We start from the raw sequence: 21,955 nt of genomic DNA, 5'->3' as shown, positions 1-21,955 counted from the left end.
TAAGTACATCAGGCCCACATCTGCTGGGAACAGATGCTCATTAGGATGAAAGTCAAAAAGATTAGGCAGGACATATAACTAATACCCTACACTACCCAGGTCTCTATCCCTCAGAAGTTTTTTGTTCTTCCAGTAATTGCCAGGGCTTCTCATTTCACTTTTATGAGGCTTCAAACATGCAGAAAAAATTGTAAGCTTACAAGCCTTTTGGCAGATACCCCCTACTTGAACTCAGGCAAAACATGGCACAGAAGATTATGAGTCAGGCAGACAGACCTGGTTTAAAGTTCTAGGTCTGCCTCTCACTGTGTTATATCGGGCAAGTGACCTAACTTCTCTGAATGTCAGTTTTCTTCCCTGCAGAACGGAAATGCATGATCTACTTCACAGGGTTGCCATAATGATTACAGGAGGTAATATATGGGAAAGCACTTAGGACAGCACGTGGCTCATTGTAGGCAGTCATTAACTTTATGTCCTTCTTTATTATCAGTGGCTGTTACTGCACAGAGCTAGAGCTGTCTACTAAAAAGTCAGCAGGGGGAGCTCCCCAGACTTCTGTGTGTTTCCCCAGAAATACACCTGACAGAGTTGCAGGAGCTTTAAATTTACTTACACTACTTTAAGTATAGGTTCAGAATTTGTGTTACCAAAGAAGGGGCATGGCATGGGTTGATGGGTGACTAGAGGCCACCAGGAACCTACAGAATTGTGGGGAAGGCAGTAAGATAAAGAAGAAGAGATGGAAATTAACAATCAAAACACTTCTCTGTAGTAACTTCTGTTTTCTATTACCACTCTCAGGTTCATGTGGGAGGAAGTGGGTAGAATGGATCTTAATTTTCTGCAAATCCATTTTTTGTTGATGACTCTGAATGGCTTTGGCTATGGGTCCACTGGAGACTCATTTGCCACCACAGTACTGGTCACACCTCCAAATACTGCAGGTGTGTTTTTGCTTCACCCCTGCAAAAAGGCATTCACCTTTCAAAGGGTTTGGCTTTGGGGCACCTGGGTGGCTCATTCTGTTACACATCTGCCTGCGGCTCAGGTCATGATCCCAGGATCCTGGGATAACCCCTCATCGGGCTCCTTGCTCAGTGAAGAGCCTGCTTCTCCCTCTACCCCTCCCTTTGCCCCTCTTTCTGCTCGTGCTTTCTCTCTCTCTCTCAAATAAATAAATGAAATCTTTAAAAAAAGAAAAAAGGTTTGGCTTTATGTTTGGAGCTAAGAACCAAACAGCCAGATTGAGGTATGGTCAACCATCTAGACTTGGGAGTTATAGGAGGACAGGAATCATGCCTCTTATTCACTCTGGTAGCCTAGAACAGTCCCGGGCACATAGCTACACAACAAATACCTGTTGAATATAATTGTTTTGAAACCATTACAACGTCATTCCAATCATACAAGTGAAATTGCCTTTCCAGGAAAACTGGGAGTGCTTACTGCTAACAGGCCAATTTGTCTTTCACTCCAAAAGCCGTTATCACAGGAGCTCTATTACATGATCACAGTAAGTTTAATAAAAAGCAAAAATCTGCATCCATGAGGGCTAGAAGGCTCAAAGAAAGGGCTACTACATAATGATTTTCCTCAGCAAGCACCACTGGGTCATAAAAGGCTATGTCTAGAAACTGCTTAAAACAGAAGAATTAGGGACACCTGGGTGGTTTAGTCGGTTAAGTGCCTTCGGCTCAGGTCATGATCCCAGAGTCCTGGGATCAAGTCCCGCAATAGGCTCCTTGCTCAGCGGGGAGCCTGCTTCTCCCTCTGCCTGCCATTCCCTCTGCTTGTGTGCTCGTGCTCTCTGACGATAAAAATCTTTTAAAAAGATTAAATAAATAAGTAAATGAATAAATAAAACAGGAATTAATGCAATTAAGAAAAACCCTGGAAATCAGCCAATTTCCCTGGGAGCTCTTTCCCTCTTCCAGATTAAGGTCCTAGAAGAAGCATGCTATTTTGATACTTTGTCCTTTAAAATAACTGTAGGGAGGCAGACTAGGAAGCTTTGGAGTCCCACTGCCTGGTTCAGTTCTGGCTCCTCAACTTCTAGCTGTATCACCCTGGGCAAGTTAGCCTTCTGGGCTTTAGTTTCCTCCACTGTTAATTAGGTAATAGTACCTATCTCAGGATTATTGCAAGAAAGAAATGAAATATAACTGGAAAAGCATTTAAAATACTCTCTAGTATACAGCAAGTGCTCAATAAATGTTAGGCTTTTTTTTTTTTTTTGGTTGTTGTTATTATTCTTGGAATTTTCTCAAGAGACGAACAGAAGTAATACAGCTGTCAACAGAATCTGGAGGGACATCCAAACACAGGTACCCCCCCCCCCCCACTTCTTGAAAGTTTGTGTTACACCACTTCACTTTTACAAAAGACCAACATTAGTACCTTGTTTTCACTAACTGAAGGAAATCTGAAGAGGACTTTCACTCTTATGAAAAAAGGTGAAAAGTGACAATAGCGTTCAGCATTTGCTTTACAGTGAGCTGTTACAGAGGCAGCATGCACTCTCAGCATCAAGCTGCCATAGCTTTGAACTGTGTCTGTGAGCACATCTGTGCTTTATCTCAATTTATTGTGTGCATCTGTTAGCAAGATGTGTCCTAAGGTATCAGAAAAGCCTGAGAGAGGTTATTTTTTGGGTTTGGGTATACTAAAAATGTTTTCCATATAAATTAATGGTAATTGCTTCTTCGCTTTGCGCCATTTTGGCTTGCATAAGGTTTCGTAGAAACACACTACTTTTGGACAGCAGAGGAAACCTGTATCTACAAACGTTGAGGGCCTTTATGAAAAGACCAATAGGTTCTCTGTAATGTGTATCTTGAGAAAACAGAAGAAACTGGTTTAATTGTGAATGGAAACCATCTGCTAACCTAATTCAAGAGAGAGGTTCTTGAGAATCTAGATTTCCTTCCCCTTGAGATACTTTGCATTCTTTGAGAACTTTTCTCAGTAGATTTCATATCTGTTAACAGCTGCCTGCTGGAACACAACCCCTATATTCAAAAGTATCCATAAGTGAAAGTGGGCCATTTGGGGGTCAGACCTCTGGGCATAAAGTAGGAAACAGGAAATGGCAGTAGAGTTCTTAAATCTAAGGAAGAAATAAACATAGAGCTGTTCCCAAGCAAAGCTAAATGCCAAGGAAACAGATTTTCTAGCAGTAGAGGAACAGGAGGTGCTGTGTGGGGTGATGCAGGCAGATGTGTGGAACAAAGGGTGGAGAAGAGCTCTATAGTATTGCCTGGCAGCAAGTGATTATCTGCCAGTGAGGAGCTTCCACATGCCATCAGCCAAGCCACACAGAAACACCAAGCATGGAGAGGCACTGAGGCATGGCGTCTGCTTACCCACTAGGGCCAGAGGTCCTCAGACAAGGTTGTCAGGGGACCCAGATATAGTCTGCTCCCCGGCCAAGCTGGGCCGACAAAGAGTCTGGTGGCTAGCAGAGAAACCACTGAGGTTTCTAGGACTTCTAGGCCTTGACACTGGGTCAAGGATAGTCTTAGCTAGGGGAGACCAGAGATCCTGTGGCCTTCCAGCTGTCATAGCTTGGTTAGAAATCACATTCTCCCAGGCTGACAGTGTTACTGCCTCACCCAGATCCCTTCCTACCTTTAACCACTACATGGCCCAGATTTTCCAAAACATAGTATCTTTAAGGAATTTTTAATAAATGCTTATTAAAGACACACCTAAACGTGGACTGATTTTTATACCTTTTATGCCTTCACATACATAAATTTAGAGGTTGGCACTGGAGGTGAGGGGGAAGTGGAGGAAAGAGTGTGGTGGGGAAATAACCTCTGTCAGAAAAAAAACAGAATTCTGCTTTGTTTCCTTCTCTAGACACTGCCCAGAAGCAGCAGCACGTACTACGTCTGAGAGCCTGGTCACACCACGTAGCTTAGGCCAAAAACGGTCACTAAGCTATTCAGTCACCATAAAACTGCCCCAACTGGCACTGTCCAGCCCATTTTCTGTTTCTGAGGTTTCTGAGCCAGCCTTATGGGTCTCTTCTCCTCCTCCTCCTTCCCTGGAAGATTCCACAGTGCCTGGAAACTCCATCTGCTGGCAGATGAGCGAAGGGTTGCAGAGGTGTGCATTAAGCTCCTAATTAAATCACAGGATCTGGTTCATGAGTATCTCACCAACCAAAACACCTTTATCATTCAATTAAAAGCATAGCTAGAATCTAATTGCTGGATTAAGAAACAAAGAGTTTAAACAATTAAAAAAAAAAAGATATTTGAAGGAAGTGGGAATGGGCAAGATAAACAGCTTCGCTGCATTCTAGTTTTCTGCCTTGGAAGTAAGGAACTGGGTACAAGACCTCAAAACAGAGTATTCAGCCACATGACAAGATGCCATTACATCAACATAGGTAAAGGGGGGGAAAGCTTTATCTGGCTCCCTGCCCCTTCAACTTTTCAAAATCCGAAGAAACATTTCCTTACCTGCCAGGACCCTGTTAACAGAAGAGTGAGTAGCCAAGCCAGGCTGTCCACGTTCATGAAAAATCCCCGCATAAGGCAAGTACTCAGGCAGCAAGAAACGCCTATAAGAAGGAACCACGTGTGAAAAGCCTATGAAAGACTACCATAAAACAAAGGAGATATACTATCCACCTACCCCCCAATAACCAAGGCTAAGGGATCCACTAAACTTAGGAATCCACAGAAGCCCAGCACATTATAAAAATTCCTGGAATTTGTCCTTCTGCAGACTTGTATCTCCTTCCTGATCTTTCTTCTGCAGTTTCGCAGGCTTCTAATCCTGAATAGGATACTCCCCAGGCACTTTTCTATCTCTTTTCATTGTGGCCAATCATCTCCTATCAAGTCTTTAAGTGGCAGGGCTGGATTATAGGCTCACCAGGAAATAATTCCAGATACGGAATCCAAAGTCCAGAAAGTAGGTTTAAAAACGAAATCCCAGGCTCTCATAAAGGCTCCCTCACAAAGGCTGGCTACCCAGTTCTTACCTTGGAACGAAGCGTCCAAGTGAAGGTGCAGACATCCGGGCATTGCGTGGAGCTCGGTGCCTGGATCTGTCACCATTGTCCCTGGAGAAAACAAGAAGACTGTATATAAGAGAGTCACTTAAGCAGAACCAGCCATCAGCCCAAAAGACAAACATTCCCCAAACGAAATTTCTACACTTAGGTGAAGAACCCAGAGAAATTAGTCATCAGGTTGCTTACTAATTTGGATGGCACAATATATTACATTTCTGGAGTACCTCAACTAAAAGATTTATGAGCATTTGCTGACAGTTCAGTAAGAAGGAGGATGATTTTTCATGAGTTAATGTGATCTCTGAACCCTGTAGCATCTGAAATGGAAATCAAGTTTAGATCTTCCAAGGGACCCAGAATGGAAATATATAAACTTCTCTTTCTAGATTGAAAGATACAGAGGAAAAAAAAGAAAGAAAGATACAGAGAAACTCTGGCTTTGGGGAATCTGGAAGGAAGAAAAGAATTCCCCCATCAACTTCATTCAGCAAATGGTTATCTCTAAATGAGTCTGTTTAGGTCTTTGATGTGGGGAAAAAAAATCACTCATGAAAAGTGAAAGAAAAACAACACAAGAAAAAGACTAGGCAGTCCCTTTTAGACTGCAAAATTGGCAATGATGAAGAGTATAGACAATGTAATCCCAAGCATTCGAGTAAACAGAAGAAAGTCTAGGTGTTTTCTTTATGGTCTGTTAAAGCAATAGTAATAACCACCATTTATTAAATATCTACTAAGTTCTAATATAAAGGTTTGGGTTTTTTTTAAAGATTTTATTTATTTATTTGAGAGAGAGAGAGCACATGAGGGGGGGAGGGTCAGAGGGAGAAGCAGACTCCCTGCTGAGCAGGGAGCCCGATGCGGGACTCGATCCCGGGACTCCAGGATCATGACCTGAGCCAAAGGCAGTCGCTTAACCAACTGAGCCACCCAGGCGCCCCAGGTTTTTTTTTTTTTTTTAAAGATTTTATTTATTTATTTTGACAGAGAGAGACAGCGAGAGAGGGAACACAAGCAGGGGGAGTGGGAGAGGGAGAAGCAGGCTTCCCGCTGAGCAGGGAGCCCGATGCAGGGCTCGATCCCAGCAGCCTGGGATCATGACCTGAGCCTAAGGCAGACGCTTAATGACTGAGCCATCCAGGCGCCCCTCTAATATAAAGGTTATTAACATGTTACCCTATTTAATCCTTCTAACTATCCCATGAGGTATTATTAGCTTTGTTTTACAGATATGGAAACTAAGGACCAGGAAGGCAAATGCCCAAGGTCACACAACTAGTAAGTGGCTGAGGCAGGATTCAAAGCATATCTATCTGATTCTGAAGCCCTTGCTCTTTCCACTATACTCCACTGCCTCCTACAAGACAGGGACTTCACGTGGCTTAGTTTCTAATGCATCAAAGGAACAATAAGCCAAAGGGCACCGGCTGGACAGTGCAGTTAATTAGCTGCTTAACCAACTTCACAAAATAAATGAACCTCTGAAAGCTTGATTTGGTATTTTTTCTGAATTCTCCCTTTGGATTATCTTCAACTTAATGAGATCATCTTCAAACTGGCCCTGGAACTAAAGTTAATACTTTAGCTTTCAAATGGACCACTGGGAGCTTTACAAGCCAGAAATGAAAGCCTAGGAAGGTTTTTATATCTTGGTGGGACTGGATGCTGAGCATTAACAGAGAAATCAATATGAGAGATATTGGAAGCTGATCCATTAAAAGTCAGCACTTGCTCTTTATTTTCCCCAAAGAGAAGGCATACTATTGTTTTCCTTAACATATCATATCCCCTTGACTTGAAACTCTACAGATGAAGGGAGAGGAAAGGGGAAAGAGACAGAAAGAGAGAAAGAGAAAAGAAGAGACTATATGGAAAGTAAAAAGGTTATAAAAACAATGAAATCGGGTGCCTGGGTGGCTCAGTTGGTTGGGCGACTGCCTTCGGCTCAGGTCATGATCCTGGAGTCCCAGGATCGAGTCCTGCATTGGGCTCCCTGCTCAGCAGGGAGTCTGCTTCTCCCTCTGACTCTCCCCCCTCTCATGTACTCTCTCTCTCATTCTCTCTCTCAAATAAATAAAAAAAAAACAAAAACAAAAAAACAATGAAATCAGAAGTTCCTGACCAGTAGACTGCAGCTCTGGGGAGCCCACAAATTGTTATAAGATCTCGGTAGCCACATGCATACAGAAAAAAATGAGTATCAAACAAATAAGATAGTTCTCAAATTAAGCATATTATGATTTTTCAAATATATGTAGCTTCAAATTTTGATCAAAGTACCAATTCACTTTAAAGTACAAATGAGGGGCGCCTGTGTGGCTCAGTCGGTTGAGCGTCCGACTCTTGATTTCGGCTCAGGTCATAATCCCAAGGTCATGAGATCAAGCCCGGAGTCAGGCTCCCAGCTCAGTGGGGAGTCTGCTTGAGATTCTCGGATTCTCTCTCTCCCTCTGCCCCCACCCCTCCCCAGGCTCGCTCATGTTCTCCCTCCCTCTCTCTCTCTCAAATAAATAGATCTTTAAAAAAAAAAAAAAGTACAAATGAATTCGACAGCTTTTCATAACAGCATATTTTACTTATCAATGGGCACTAAAAGTACAGTTAATTATCATGAGAAAAGTTAGAAAACATTTTGAAGTTAAAAAGGGTCCCTAAGCCTCAAAAGGTTAGAAACTAAGCCAGAGAAAGGAGCACCATGGGATAAATGCAAGTGCTTCCTCCATAGCTCTGCGAGAGAGCTGCCTTCCCAGAATCAATCACACTGCGGAGCTGACAACTGGCTTCTGCAAGGTCCAAAGATTCCTCTCCCCCTGGACAACAAACAGGTCTCTATCTGGCGTCAGCAGGGCTGAAGCATAGGGAAGGAGAAGCCAGTGCACTAGATCATTCTGATCAGCAGCTGCCAGTGCTCAAAGACTTGGGCACAAGCCTTGGTGAAAGGACACAGGGAGACAATTTAGAAAAATGGACAAATACATCAGGGCTGGGGGGAAAACTGGGCTCCTTCGACATAATTCACAAGCCTCTTTTCGTTGTTATTAAAACCGACAACTTTCTTTCTTTCTTTTTAGAGAGTGCACACGCAGAGGTAGGGTGGGGGAGAGAAAGAGAGAGAATCTTTAACAGGCTCTACGCTCAGCACAGACCCCAACTCGGGGCTTGATCTCATGACCCTGAGATCATGACCTGAGCCTAAATCAAGAGTCATACACTTAACCGACTGAGCCATCCAGGCGCCCCAATCAACTCCTTTCTGATTCAGTTTCTCCTTCCATATGAAAAAGGGGGGGTGGGACACAAAACATGGCCAGAGATAATGGATTTATAGTATTCACAGATTACTGGGGGATATATAAGAAAATACAAATGAGATCAGCTGGCTCAGACACAAAGTCTCAGACTGATGGTCACATTCGGCAACATGAGAGACGTTATACATTGAGTGGAGATGTATCTGCTGGCCCTCAGCTTGACATCTTGACAAATGATGGAGAAGTAGGAGCTAAATGGCGTCTCAATAAAATACAGAGAAGACTTAAAATTAAAAGCACTGAGGACTCTAGCATAGAAGGACAGGAATGAGAGCACAGGCCTCAGAACTATTAGAAAACTGTGGAATGCGATGAACACACAGTGAGAGAACAACACAGAACATCTAGGAGAAAACAGCTCCAACACTGTTCCAGGAAAAACCCTAAAAACAGGAATGGGAAAGGTAGCAAAGGCCAGAAGGTTTGACTGCGGGACAAGTGAGGCAAGGAGAGGGATAAAGGCTCTGGGAATTAGTACCGACCACAAAAATCCCTAACTAAAGGCAAGGCTCCAAGTAAACTAGAGGTGAAAAGAACAACTCATGACCCTAGATTCTGTAGCCTAGAAAGAAGGGAGGATTCAGAAGTAAGCAGTTCAGCCAAGGATACCAATTTCAGTGCATAGCATATCTGCAGCGGGGATGGGAAACAGGAGAAAGGGAGAGGGAGAGTGCTAAGAGTTCCAAGAAAAGGGCTAAGGACTTAAAAGTACTTAAACTAATGCTGCATTTACAAAGCCACACAGACTCTGCCACTCACTTCAGTGCTGTCTGTAAGATCAACGTGAGGCGAGGCTGCACAGGCTGAAGAAGGCCAAGTGAGTGAGGCTGAGACTGAATGTGCGTGGCCCAGGGGCTGTCTGCCAGATGAGCAGGGGGGAAAGGCAGACCCAGACAGACCATTCACCTTAGGAATGGCGAAGGTGCTCTGTACCGGGGCTGAATGGAACACAGCCTGTGCCCTCTCTCAAGGGGACTTGGGGGAAAAAAAGCAAACAAACCCAGCCAGTAAGAAGCAGAATATGCACATATGCTGGTACTGCTCCTCCTTCACAGGAGGACTCTGTCACCAAAATGCTTTTCAGGGAAACACCAGAGAAATCCTCATCAATTTCATCAGCCAGAAGCTGCCGTTAAGCCAGCAGGACAGAAGCTGGCGGAGTTATTAATGGCTTTCCCAGTTGTTCAATTCTGTGCATCTCTGATTAACTCTCAGAGGGGTATTTGGGAAGGAGAGGGGGAAGAAAATAAGATTTTCTTGTAAAAGATTTTATAAGGAGAAAAACACCCTTCAAACAATAAGGCATCCGAGACAAATGCCAAATACAAGAAAATGCATCTCTGGAACAAGGGAGAGACACACAGCAGCAACTCTTGTTAAATGCCTGGGATTAACTGCCTCAGAGAGAGGCTGTAATTTAAAGGAATGAAAAACACACCTACAGACTGCTGTCTGAGTCCTGACCAGACAGTCAGGTTGTCATTACTCCTCAGGACAAATGGCTCTGACTCGGGCCTTTATAAATGAAGCTCTTGCAGCAAAAAGCTCAAAAGGCCATTGTCCTCTTGACAATACACAGTTGACTTCGCTGAGAATTAGACTATTAAAAAAATAAGTGTTTTCCTATGCTCTTCTGTTTTTACTCAATCTCCAGACAACAGAAGGCCTAGCTGGTATTGCTGTCCCTGGATGGCTCAAGTCCTTTCCTTACCTGGGTGCTCTCAGTAAGAAACCGAGGGCCCTGTCTTTACTGCCAAAGGACTGTGCACACGTGTAAGGGCTTAGAGTTCTGGGAGGAAGGCACAGGGCCCGTGGGTGTCATTCATAGGGGATACCTAAGAGCACATGTCTCTTGGAACTGCAGAGCCTTAACTTTTCCCTAAGGAAAAAGATAATTACCGATTACAAATTCCTCTCCTCCCTTATTCTACCTTTAATTTCACTTGCATACATTCCATACTCCTATCGTTCATTTTATGTTAAGAATACAAATCTAGGGTGTCTGGGTGGCTCAGTCGTTAAGCGTCTGCCTTCGGCTCAGGTCATGATCCCAGGGTCCTGGGATCGAGTCCCACATCGGGCTCCCTGCTCTGCGGGAAGCCTGCGTCTCCCTCTCTCACTCCCCCTGCTTGTGTTCCTGCTCTCGCTATGTCTCTGTCAAAAAAAAATCTTAAAAAAAAAAAAAAAAAGAATACAAATCTAGATCTCTAAGTGGTTATGTCTCCCTTTCACCCCCTCCTCCCCACCTGGCTGTTTAATTCTTTCCTTCTGTGTTTTCCCATGCTATGCCCAAGTACAATCCATACATATTCCCTTTTCTTTCTCCTCTAGCATTCCTTATAATAAATATTCATATATATTTTACTTGCCCAGAAAGAATGCTAATTCTGAAGTTGCCAAGCAATAGTCTATATTTCTAAGCAACAGGCTCAAAATCCTCAGGAAAGAGCTAGAATTCAGGTAGGCATATATTTTAGAAACATGTTGGGGCTCTCCAGGTGCCAGATATCCTGTTCCTAATCCTCAGGAAGTCTCCTCACTTCTCTGAGACTTTTCATTATTCTGCCTCTGCTGAACACAAGGGAAGTTCATCTAAGGTAGTCAGCTCCCACAAAGATCTGAGCGCTTCAGGGTTAAACTTCAGAGATTATCCCCTCTGATTTTACAGATCAGACACTGAGGCCTAGGGTGGGAAAGGGACTTGCCCAAAATCAAATGACAAATTTGGCTCAGCCTAAACCAGAACCCAGGGCAATTCTCTAGACAAGAGTTGTCAGGCTATGGGGGCAGCGGGCACTGACAAGTGATCCCAGTTCCCACCACAGCTGCTCTAGGAGTCAACTGCTGTTTTACCAACTTAGTTCAAAACTGGCTCAAGTAGGAGTTGAAAAGGACTCGGGCAACATTTCATTTGGAGAGCAGGAAGTGAAACAGCCGAGCTCTCAAAGCTCATTTCCCAGGAATTTTCACAAACTGGCCCCACTCTTAGAAAACACGCCTCTTACGCCCAACACGTAACGTCCAGTCCGAGTGTCCTCTCCTGTATTTTGCCCACTGCTTCCTAACTGGTTTTCCTGCATCCCTCCATATACTTGCCACTTTAGGTCACCCTAACGAATGCTGTCAGAGGTAGCTGCCTCAAATACGTCTTCAGTAATGGCTGCCCCCAGATCAGAATAAAGTCCAAACTTCTCAGCCAGGCATTCCAGGCCCTCGGTTCAGGCCTTTTGGATCTTCTCTTTCACATTACAAACACTCTGTAGCTCTAGCCACAGATTTATTCAGGCTCCCCCAAACAAACCCTGTAAATCTTCGATCACTGGACTTTTGCTTAAGCTATTCCCTTTGAATCTCCTAGAATCTCCTTCTCCACGCTCATCCTCCACATCAACTCATCAAAGTCCTATGCAGTCTATCCACCCAGGTGAAACCCAGGGAGACTCCTCACATCTCCCCAAATACTCTCTTCCCTTCAGAGAATGCTGCTCTGTATTTTAGTGCTACCTTATTACAGTCTGTCTTGTAAGTTATTATGTAAAAATCTGCTCACGTTAATTCATAGCCTAAAACTCTTCAATGACTCCCTGACCTACAAGATAAAAGTTCACCTCCTTTGCAAGGTACACAAGACTCGCCAAAGATCTGGTGTCACCCTAACTCTCGGGGCTCATCTACCACATATCTTGGACTTTACAGTCTAGCCAAACTTATCAACAAGGGAATTTCTGAAATATTCCATGCTATTTCATGTTTCTATGACTGTGCATTTGTCTTTCTCCCAAGTGTATCTAGAAATGACAGTCCTATTTTAAGACATAACTTTCTCTTTTATAAACCCACCTTATAAAAAAACAATCAACCACTATGAAAATCAAGTAAGTGAAATTATTTAAAACTCTCTAATAAAAAGAAAGAGAACAATTTCTTATCTCATCCCACTTTAGGAACTACTTCTATTCTTCTATGCCTGATTCCCGACTGTTGCAGCAGGTTCCAGTCTATAAAGAGAATAACTTTAAAGTGTGTTTCCTTAGAATTTCTCTTGTATTTCTAATATCAAAGAGTCTGTGGTTTGTAAGTCAAAGGAAGGAACAAAGGCAACTCCTCTTCAAAATGAAGTAGACAAGAACACTCTCTAAAGATTTACCCTTCCCTTTCTTGGCTACAGTTATGTATCTGTTATTAGTAGTCACTGACTCCCACAGGAGTCCTGGAAATTCTGGGCACAGAAGAGAGAGCGGGAGCAAGGAGTACCAAGGACACGCAGCTTCACGCTACCAGAATTCCTAGCCACAAGAACTTGAAGCAAAAATAGGAGTCTCACAAAGCTACCAGAATTTCACCTATACACAGATGATAACAGTAGTACTGTTTGGCTTTCACGTATTTTCTTTGCCATGGCTCAACTAATTTCAGTTACAGCAAAAGAGCAGGTGAAGAATATTAACTTCTGAACTCAAGGCAAGCAACCTCTCTTACACCAGCCCAGTCAGATGGCAAAGCGGAGTAACAGCCTTCAGAATCCTCAGCTACATCACAGACCAAAAGACCTTTTAACAACTTCCTTGCCAGAAGGTGTCTAGCACGGGGACCATAAAAGGAGGAACTCTTTCTGCATGAGGCTGTCTATGTGTATGTGGTCCTGCCACAACACTTCATGCCAAGCTAAGGAACCAGACCCATCTCTGGCACCTAGAAATGACTGCCATACGGTGAAACATTTTTGCCTGTTTGGTCACAATATGCATTTCTGGGTAAAAAATCAAATACAACCAGATAAATTAGAAAAATGAAGAAAACAAATGTAATAGACCTAAAGAGACTTCATCTTAAGGCTGAAGGACTAGAATTCCCATTGAGATGTTTTTCCAAAGCCAGCCCAGTGTCACAACGGTAAATTAAGAACTTGCTCTTTTCTGTGCTAGCAACAATTTTAAGAAGTGAATATAATTCCCCTCTGGCTGGTATGCTGGTGGAGATATTTGCGACTGATCCAATCTGAAGCTTCTCTAATTCTGTCATCGGTTCAGGGGATTCTTTGCCTTGGAAGGCAAAGCAGTTACAAAAAGACACAAGAAGGGCAGGAATAAACTGGGGATGATTCTGGGATTATAATTACATTTAGAAGAAGAGATAACATGAGGAAGGGGGTGAGGATAACAGGAACAACAGACACATACCACCTCTTGTGCAGGCCTCAGCAATGACTAGGACACGGCACTTAACTGCAGTGCTTCATAAAAGCCTCCCTCTCTTTCCAAAGGGATGGTGAAAATTAAAATGGCATTTTTCCTTATGCTTATTTGCTTTCTACATTCTAGCAGATGGTCTGGGCTCAAAAGCAGGCAGACAGCAACGTCAGGGGCAGCCACACCTTTACCCTGCTTGTGAACATCTTTATGCAAAGACAGATGCTGAAGACTTCAGGACAGACCTTCTGACAGCAGGTTTCTGGATGTCCTATTTGTGCATTTTGATAAACACAGGGACCCTGCAGTCTCAATCCTGGCCGCAGAGAGAGATGAATGGCAGGAGAAGATGCCTGCCTGGGTAGATGGTCATTAATCCAGACCACAAAAGAACAGAAAATTTAACCTGATGCTGACCAAACTTCAAAGCTATCCTCCCTAGAGATAAATCTAGATAGTCTTCTTCCACAGCAAATTCAGGGAGCAAGAGCTCAAATGTGGTTCTATATCATTTATAAGGTTTTTATTTTATTTATATATTTTTAAAGATCTATTATTTATTTGAGAGAGAGAGAGAGAGAGAGTGCATGCAGGGGAGGGGCAGAGGGAGAGAGAATCTCAAGCAGACTCCCCGCTGAGTGCAGAGCCTGACGCGGGGCTTGATCTCACAACCCTGAGATCATGACCTGAACCAAAATCAAGAGTCAGATGCTTAACCGACTGAGTCACCCAGGCCCCTCCATTTTTAAAGGTTTTTAAATCTCCAGAACAGGGGTGCCTGGGTGGCTCAGTCAGTTAAGCGTCTGCCTTCGGCTCAGGTCGTAATCCCAGGGTCCTGGGATCGAGCCCCGCATCTGGCTCCAGGGAGCTTGCTTCTCCCTCTCCTCTACTGCTCCCCCTGCTTGTGCTCTCTTGCTCTGTCAAATAAATAAATAAAAATCTTTAAATCGATCAATCAATTTGCAGGACAATAAAAACCAGACACTTAGTATGTTTGCTCCTGTTCTCGAATCTCAGACATGTCTGATTTTGGTCGTCTCTGTATCCTCATTAAAAAAAAAATACTGGGGCGCCTGGGTGGCTCAGTCGTTAAGCGTCTGCCTTCGGCTCAGGTCATGGTCCCAGGGTCCTGGGATCGAGCCCCGCATCGGGTGCCCTGCTCTGCGGGAGGCCTGCTTCTTCTTCTCCCACTCCCCCTGCTTGTGTTCCCTCTCTCAGTGTGTCTCTCTCTGTCAAATAAATAAAATCTTTAAAAAAAAAAAAAAAATACTACAATGGAGTAAATACCTCATTAGGGTATTATAAGGATTAAAAAATTTTTTAAATATATATATAAAGTATATTAATATATTTATATATATTACAAATGTGTTGTATGTTATAAATTAGTATACATATGAAAAATATTACTATAGCTGATATCTTTCATTCAATAAATGATGGAAAAGAACCAAAAAAGATGGGATCTGGCTACTTTATATACCTAGATGGGACAAGATAGAGAATGGGAAAATGATCCCTGGCTTAGCAAATGGGAAGAGAGCTGAAGATGTCGAAGTGGGATGGCAAAGGCAGGAGCATGGTGTACTATGAAGGCGAGGAAACCAGTAGAACAGTCTCTCTTAATGGCACCCTAAGTGTTAGGAGGATTCCAGGCCGTGTCTAACTTACCTGCTTCTCTGTACCTGAAAGAACTATAAACTATGATTGTACAAGCTTCTGACCTTCCTTCTAGTTATCAAAGCTAAGGAAAAGGATTGGGGCAGAGAAATTAAAATGGGTCGGTACATTCCCTCATTTCTCACTCACTCCCGCTTCACAGCACCTACAAATTAAGAGAAGAGGAGCAACCACAAGCAGCACTCAGTTTACAACAGGAAGGAGGAGGGCAGGGAAGAGACAGAGAAAGAATGAACAGACAGTAACTCAGCATCAGCCAGCTAGCAACTTCCTTCACTAGGAGACCTGGACTACTAATACTGAAGTGACTAATCCACAGCTGTTATTAAAAACAAGATTACAGTCTGCATCAGCCCAAAAAGAAAGGCAAACACCCTGTGAAGAACTTTCAGAGGGGCATGAGAGAAATCAGCCCATTGTTACTTACCAGGGAGCAATGGAAGACCCCTAGGGAGAAACAATGGTAAGTCAGTGCAGGAAAGGTGAGGAAGGCAGTGTAAATTCAGGTCGTGCTGAAGCCAGGGGGGAGGTGAGAGCACAGGTGGGCTGTGGGGAGCACAAGGAGGAGGCAGTCTGACACAGGAAAATCGAGGGGGAAGGAAGAGGAGAGGGAGGAGGTGGTAGCAGAAGAAAGAGAAGGTAAGATGAGAACAGAACATTTTAAACTAACCCAGAACTCCATTGTGAAGGACAAGTCACGAGGCAAGATACAGCTCAAAGGCATCAGCGCCACGTTTCACCACTGCAAAGAGATAACACAGCCTTCCAAACGTGCATGGAGGGAGGCTATGCGATCTGCACTGACTCCCAGAGCTCCCCAGGATTACTGAGGCTTTTCAGCGGTACTAAGTCCCGGCAGTCTTGGCATGTACTTGAAACTGCTTCCCCGAATAGACCCCAGTGCTGAAAAAATAATCAGAACCTGCAGGGGAACATATTTCACTCCTGGCGGATGCCTGACTGAGAGAGTGGAGACTCTCTTTCCCCTCATGGCCAGTATATGCATCCACCTTCCCCTATAGTGGACTGAAGGAAGAATGACATGGGCTAGGAGCCAGTGGGCAGCCGATGAGAGAGGACCAGCACCCCTGCTCCACGTGCCACCGCAGCTGCTTCAGGGCATCCCTGCATTTCTTTCACGTTTACATCTTCCCCAGACAAATGAACCGCCCAGTCAGTCTGCCTTCTGCTTCCAAGTACACAATTGCTAGTGTGTTTAAGAATCATAACTGGAAGGCAAATTGTTATAAAGGTTGTTTCCACCTTCTTAGTCATCACTGTCAGAGAGATTTCTCCAACGCATCTTAAAGCTCTATTGCAAGGTGACTCTTGGGGAACCATCCATTCAGCTCATGGAAGAGGAAGGTCGAAGGGGAGGCAAGAACTCTTAATATCCCAGACCTGACCAGGCTATGTCAAGATGCAGAGGGGAAATAAAGGAAAATGACTGACAGGCTGTCCTATTCCAGTACAGACGGAGAAAAAAAAAAAAAGCCTTAAACACCTCTCTCTCTCAATTGTTTTGCATGTTTGAGAATATCAAAATACAGGAAATCAAAACAAGAGCCAAATGTCCAATTTGATATAAGCCAGGGAAGCTTTGAGAATGGAAAGAAACACAACGAATGGCTAGAAAGGTCAGGAGCAGCAGGTCAGAGAGTTCAAACACAGCAGTGAGACGGAGGGTTTAATACTGTGTGTGGGGCTAACCGTGCTCCTCCAGCTCACCCCCGCCCTCCAATCAACCACTCAAAAACACCAGAAGAGCAAGGAATCACCTCTCAAGCCACCACATTAATTTGACAGGCAACTTTCAAAGGATCCTTATGGGAGAGGTGGGGGGAGGGAGAAAGTTTAGGCAATGGAGTAGGACCTCAAAGAATCCGTGTGATTTAAGGGTACTAAAAGGAACTGTCTTTAGGGAAATCTGGGCATTCTCATTATTTCTAGTCTCTATACCTACTCTGCTTAAGAGAAAAAATATCCAGCATCCTGTCTCCCTGATGTTGGGAAGACAGGCCATGAGAAGCACTTCCACAGCCACCGTTCATGCGAAAGGGAAATAGAAGCGCTGCCTATGAGCGGTACCATCTTCTCCAGCCTGGCCTAGGGCCAGTGGGCTGTCTCTCCCCACAGGCTCCGGTGAATCAGCAGCACAACTGCCAGAGGTGGGGAGGTGCGGCGGGGGCTGAGCCTTTTAACCCCCTTTCCCTCACCCCATCCTATAACTCATAATAAATAATAACTTAGGGGGTTGAAGCAAAAATGTCAACCACTGCTGCTTGGACAGCGGTCAACGGGGAAGCACACACAGCTGGGAGGACAGGGAAGAAACAAGCTAAGGAGGTACTTACTCAAAGTCCTCAAACTCCAAGTCGGTTCCCTCTACTGATGGGCCCTGGTTGTCTGAGGAAGAGGAGGTGGAAGAACGGAGACGGTTCTGCTGATAGCGCATGGAGCGCTGGCGAATACTGTCTCTCCGTGAGAGATACTGGATCATCCTCTGGGCGTAGTATGCAGCAGGAGATAATCTGAGAGAGACAGAGATGGACAAACACAAACTAGCACTAATGTGGGGAATACTGTGAAAGACAGTAAATCCAGCTCTCCCAGGGCATCTCCCTGCTGAGGTGAACTCCGGAGACATGAAAAATAAAGGGCATTTAACTCACCAGGAGGTCTGTACTGCACAATATGCTTATCAGACTACCACCAGTGTTTCTGTTCTGAGAGAAGGCAAAGAGGCTGTTGAATCAGTCATCATCTGCTCAACGGCTGCCCCTCCCAAGGGTATAACACTGGACCTTCCTTTTTAGTTTCTTAAGGGACCCCTCGTAGTTTCTTAGGGTGCTCTTCACACAGATTCACGGCCTTCTTCAATCATCCATACTCAAAATATAAGAAACGAAAAGAGACCACAATAATCATCTAGGGGCCAGGTCTTCTTTCATTTTATACAGGAGAAAGAGGTCAAGAGATGGCAAACCAGGCATGACCAAAGAAGGCGCCATCTTCACCAGGATGTCCTTCCTCTCCAACAAATCCACACAGCTCCAGATTTGTCCTAGCCCCCTAAAATGAGCTCCCTGAACCTCTCAGATCTATGGATTACTCACAGATATTTGTAACACAGAGAAAATATTTAGGATCGAAAAAGAGACTAAAAGATACTCAGGAAAACAAAACCTAACAGGGAAAAAAGATTTTTCTATTTCTTACAACAGAGCATTAGAGGCTACGTGGGCACAAAGCAATGTAGTAGGCAACAGTTATTCCTTTTTCTTCTCCTTTACCATGGCTATTCTCAGTGGATAATTAGTCTAGACCTCTATTCTTCTAACTGTGGCTTAGTGTCTTCATATTCCATGAAAACATCCAGTGTCCCATACAATTCACCAGATTCCCTTCTTTCTCAAGTTTTTCTTCCATCTTTCACAATACTGCTACATACTAAGAAAGTGAGAGAAGAACAATAATAGAAAAACGTTTTATATGATAATATTAAGTGGATTACTAAGAAATTTCCAGCCTTAAAACTTGCCTGAGGCAGACACTTTAACTCAACAATTCCACTAGGAATTTTATCATACGGGAAAACACAAGGATACACAGGTATGTATGTATCTGTATATGTTGTTAGCATTAGTGAAAAACTGGAAAACGTCCCAAATGCCCACCAACAGATTAAGTAAACTATATCTGTACAAAGAAACACTATGTAACTATTAAAAAAGAATAAGTCATCCCTATATACACACAAGAAAAGCCCTCTAAAGCAAAAATTTAAGTGGGAGAAAAATTGAAGAATGGTATGCATATACGAATATATATAAAAGCATATGTATTTCTGCAATTAGAACAAAAAATTAAAAGGAAACACAGCAATCCTAATGAGGATTCCTGGGAATCTTAACTTCTATAATATTTGAATATAAAAGGAAAAAAACATTTTTTTTAGAAATCTGGAGAAACTGATTGAGAATGGAAATAGTAATAGTTACATCAATTGATCGGAAAACTATTTACAAAATCTTGCTGCCTGACTTTTCATTACCCCTGGACAAACTTTCTGGGAAAATCCTCAGTAAATCCACTGACTCAGACCAAAGAGATTCTGCAGTCACCTGCTATAGGAACTAAGGCTACCTCTGAAATGCCAGTCATCAGAGGTGGTATCCTTCTGGCCAATCATCAAATGGAATTCCCAAGCAGGCCAAATTACAATCTTTGGAACTCAAAAGTCCTTGTAATAGAACAATATACTGTATTTGGCATCCCCGAATCCAAATTATACAGCAGGTGGGCAAGGGATGCACAGATGCCTTGGCCAAGATCATCAGAGTACAAGAATCATTTCTTAAAAGTCTCAACGTGTGGAGCTTTCATTATCCATTGGCCCCCTGTTGCCATACATTTTTCAAGGATGAATCAACAATCCTAAATTTTCAAGAGACAAAAGTCAGCACTCTTGAGTTGTTCTTTTATCTACTAAATATACAGAAATCTTCCAGAAGTCAATCATTGAAGGTTAAATTCTCAAGTCAATCAGACTAGGAAAGAATGTAAAAAACATTTCAAGAACAGAGTGAAGATTCTTTTTTTGGAACTGATTCTGAAAAGTGACCATAAGTATACTCATTCCTCAGTTGATAGCCCACCCTAACTAATGGGAAAATTGTATTATTGGTGACAGAAGTAGAAAGAATGTTGATGCAGACAATAATAAAGACTACCCTTTTATGTAAGGGCACAATTTCAGCACTAGGTAACCCCAACTGTTTAATTTCACTATAGGATAGGAATTCCCTAAGCTACAAAACTATGCATCAATGGTAAAGAAAAACGGATTCCTGGCACAACTATCAAATACAAGTACATCCTGGCCTCATCTTTTTTAGGTATCCAGAGGGAAGCTAAGGATCTGAATGCTGAAATGCCCCATAAAGGCTTTGACCTATATGTGTTGTGTATGGTGAAGTCTAAGAGGAAAAAGAAATTAAACAACCAGTATGAGGTAGCAATCATCCTCCTACTGAAGAGCTGGATAATCACCAAACTCTAGTGTCCCAAGTAAAAATTTTAAATGTTTAAATAAATCCGCAAGTTTTCTTCAAGGAAGAATACTTCCTCCTCCAAAGAAAACCTATTCTGTGTTTAGAGAGAAAATGTAAAAATAGCAACACCACAAAGTATGACACTTTCTGTGATAAAGAGATCTGAGTGGGAGTAAATAAAAGATTCATTACATGAAAGGAGGACAAACAATGGTCTTTAAGGATCACTGTTAAACTCTGTCAGGCTAAAAATTCTGGGGATGGGATTCCTATTGCTGTCCTAAAAGAAACTCTTTTATAGCAAGAAATTCTCTTCTCAGTGTTTCAGAGTAATCTGATTGACACATAAAATCTCCCTCTCTTATTTAGGACTTACTACTTTCAAGTGTGATCAGAGACTAACATAAACTTCCTTGGTTTGGTCATCATCATCTCAGCTGCCTCCAAATGTTCCCCGATCCTTGGATTTGCCATTTCGGGGGTATGGAAAAGGAAGTAAGAGGGTAATGGGGAATCCTTTCATTAGTCTCTCAGAAAGAATGCTCAGTATCATGACATAACTGTGGCAACAGTGAAATCACTCAATATCTCTAGAATCAACTTGGTCTATGGGTCTTTCCAGACTTGAAATTCTTAATCTAAAGCAAAGCTCATTTAGCTTCATCTAACCTATATTTGTTAACTTGCCAACCCCACCATTACAAATTGCTCTTTCTTTTGGCAAAGCCTCACATATGCTCTGGTATTGCTTACATAATGTAAAGGTTATCCCCTATTTAGGTCATTAACAGAATCAGTAAATCTGGTTGTGACAACGCCAAAGGGCTGGTCACTATAAATAAATGTTATACATCAACTCAACACCCATCCTTGGTCCTCAGTCACCAGTATTACTTAGGGGTGGGCCTTGAACTTGTCTAAGTGCTTTTTTAATCTCTTTGAGAACTCTTCAAATATCTTCTGATCAGTGTAAGGTAAACACTTTAATAAAATGCCAACTTGTTTTATTTAGTTACCCTTTTGTAAGTCATCTCTTCCTTTAGGTTGCATCCAAAAATTGAACATCTGAATGAGTTTGACTTCTACCTTTTGATAGCCTAAATTCTCTCTCAAATGAGAGCAAGTAGGATTATTTGTTAGTTGGTTAGTTTTAATTTGTAAGTAATTTCCCTATTAATAACAACTTGTTCCCCCTTTGGCTTTCCATCTGAATGGCAATAGCCTCCCTGATCAGCAAAAAAAGAGTATCCTGTGACTCTGCCAGTGGCCTCCTCAGGTTCCTCTTCTAAGTGCCCCACTTACAGAAATGAGCCCCAAACACAAGAGCTCAGTCACAACCCTCTGCCACCAGAGGTTCTGTTCACTTACCTGCAACACTTCCCAATCACCTGAACCACCTGTCTCAAAACTGTTAACTGAAGAGTAAAAGAGCACCAGGACCAGAGAGGCACAGAATGGGGCTTCCAACAGCTTGGCAACCCCAAGGGCAGCCCCTCCCCCCCACCTAGTGCCATTTCTCACTTTGGCCTTACCTCGCTGGGTCTGGGTAAATTGGGTGCTCTCTGGATCCTGCTCCATCATAACGGGATAATGAAATGAGGGAAGACTCCAGCAGCCTCCTAGCAGAGATTAAAAAAATGGCAATAATCCCTGTCAATTACCAACTCAGAGGTCATTCATAAGGGAAAA

General features: G+C 43.1%; 1 protein-coding gene across 19 annotated transcripts in view; it reads right to left on the bottom strand.

The window, feature by feature from the left end:
• Positions 1-21,955, bottom strand: part of AMBRA1 (autophagy and beclin 1 regulator 1) — a 173,684-nt gene that overhangs the window by 84,874 nt on the left and 66,855 nt on the right. For 13 of the 19 annotated variants that reach the window (XR_010406875.1, XR_010406874.1, XR_010406873.1 and 10 more), the window contains 4 exons: positions 21,799-21,885; positions 17,567-17,743; positions 5,000-5,080; positions 4,473-4,573 (listed from right to left, as the gene is read on the bottom strand). Coding sequence is in view for 15 of the 19 variants with exons in the window: in XM_064576526.1 (XP_064432596.1) it covers positions 4,473-4,573; positions 5,000-5,080; positions 17,567-17,743; positions 21,799-21,885 (446 nt within the window). In the remaining 4 variants the exon portion in view is untranslated. The remainder of the gene's footprint in view (positions 1-4,472; positions 4,574-4,999; positions 5,081-17,566; positions 17,744-21,798; positions 21,886-21,955) is intronic. The other 6 variants (XM_064576530.1, XM_054511946.2, XM_045893802.3 and 3 more) reach the window with 3 other exon arrangements.

This window comes from Mirounga angustirostris, unplaced genomic scaffold (assembly GCF_029215605.1).
Source record: "Mirounga angustirostris isolate CCGP_5_RB_7025 unplaced genomic scaffold, mMirAng1.0.hap1 SCAF_13, whole genome shotgun sequence".
NCBI lineage: Eukaryota > Metazoa > Chordata > Mammalia > Carnivora > Phocidae > Mirounga > Mirounga angustirostris.
The sequence above is the reverse complement of the archived record's forward strand: the minus strand, read 5'-3'. Positions and strand labels throughout refer to the sequence as shown.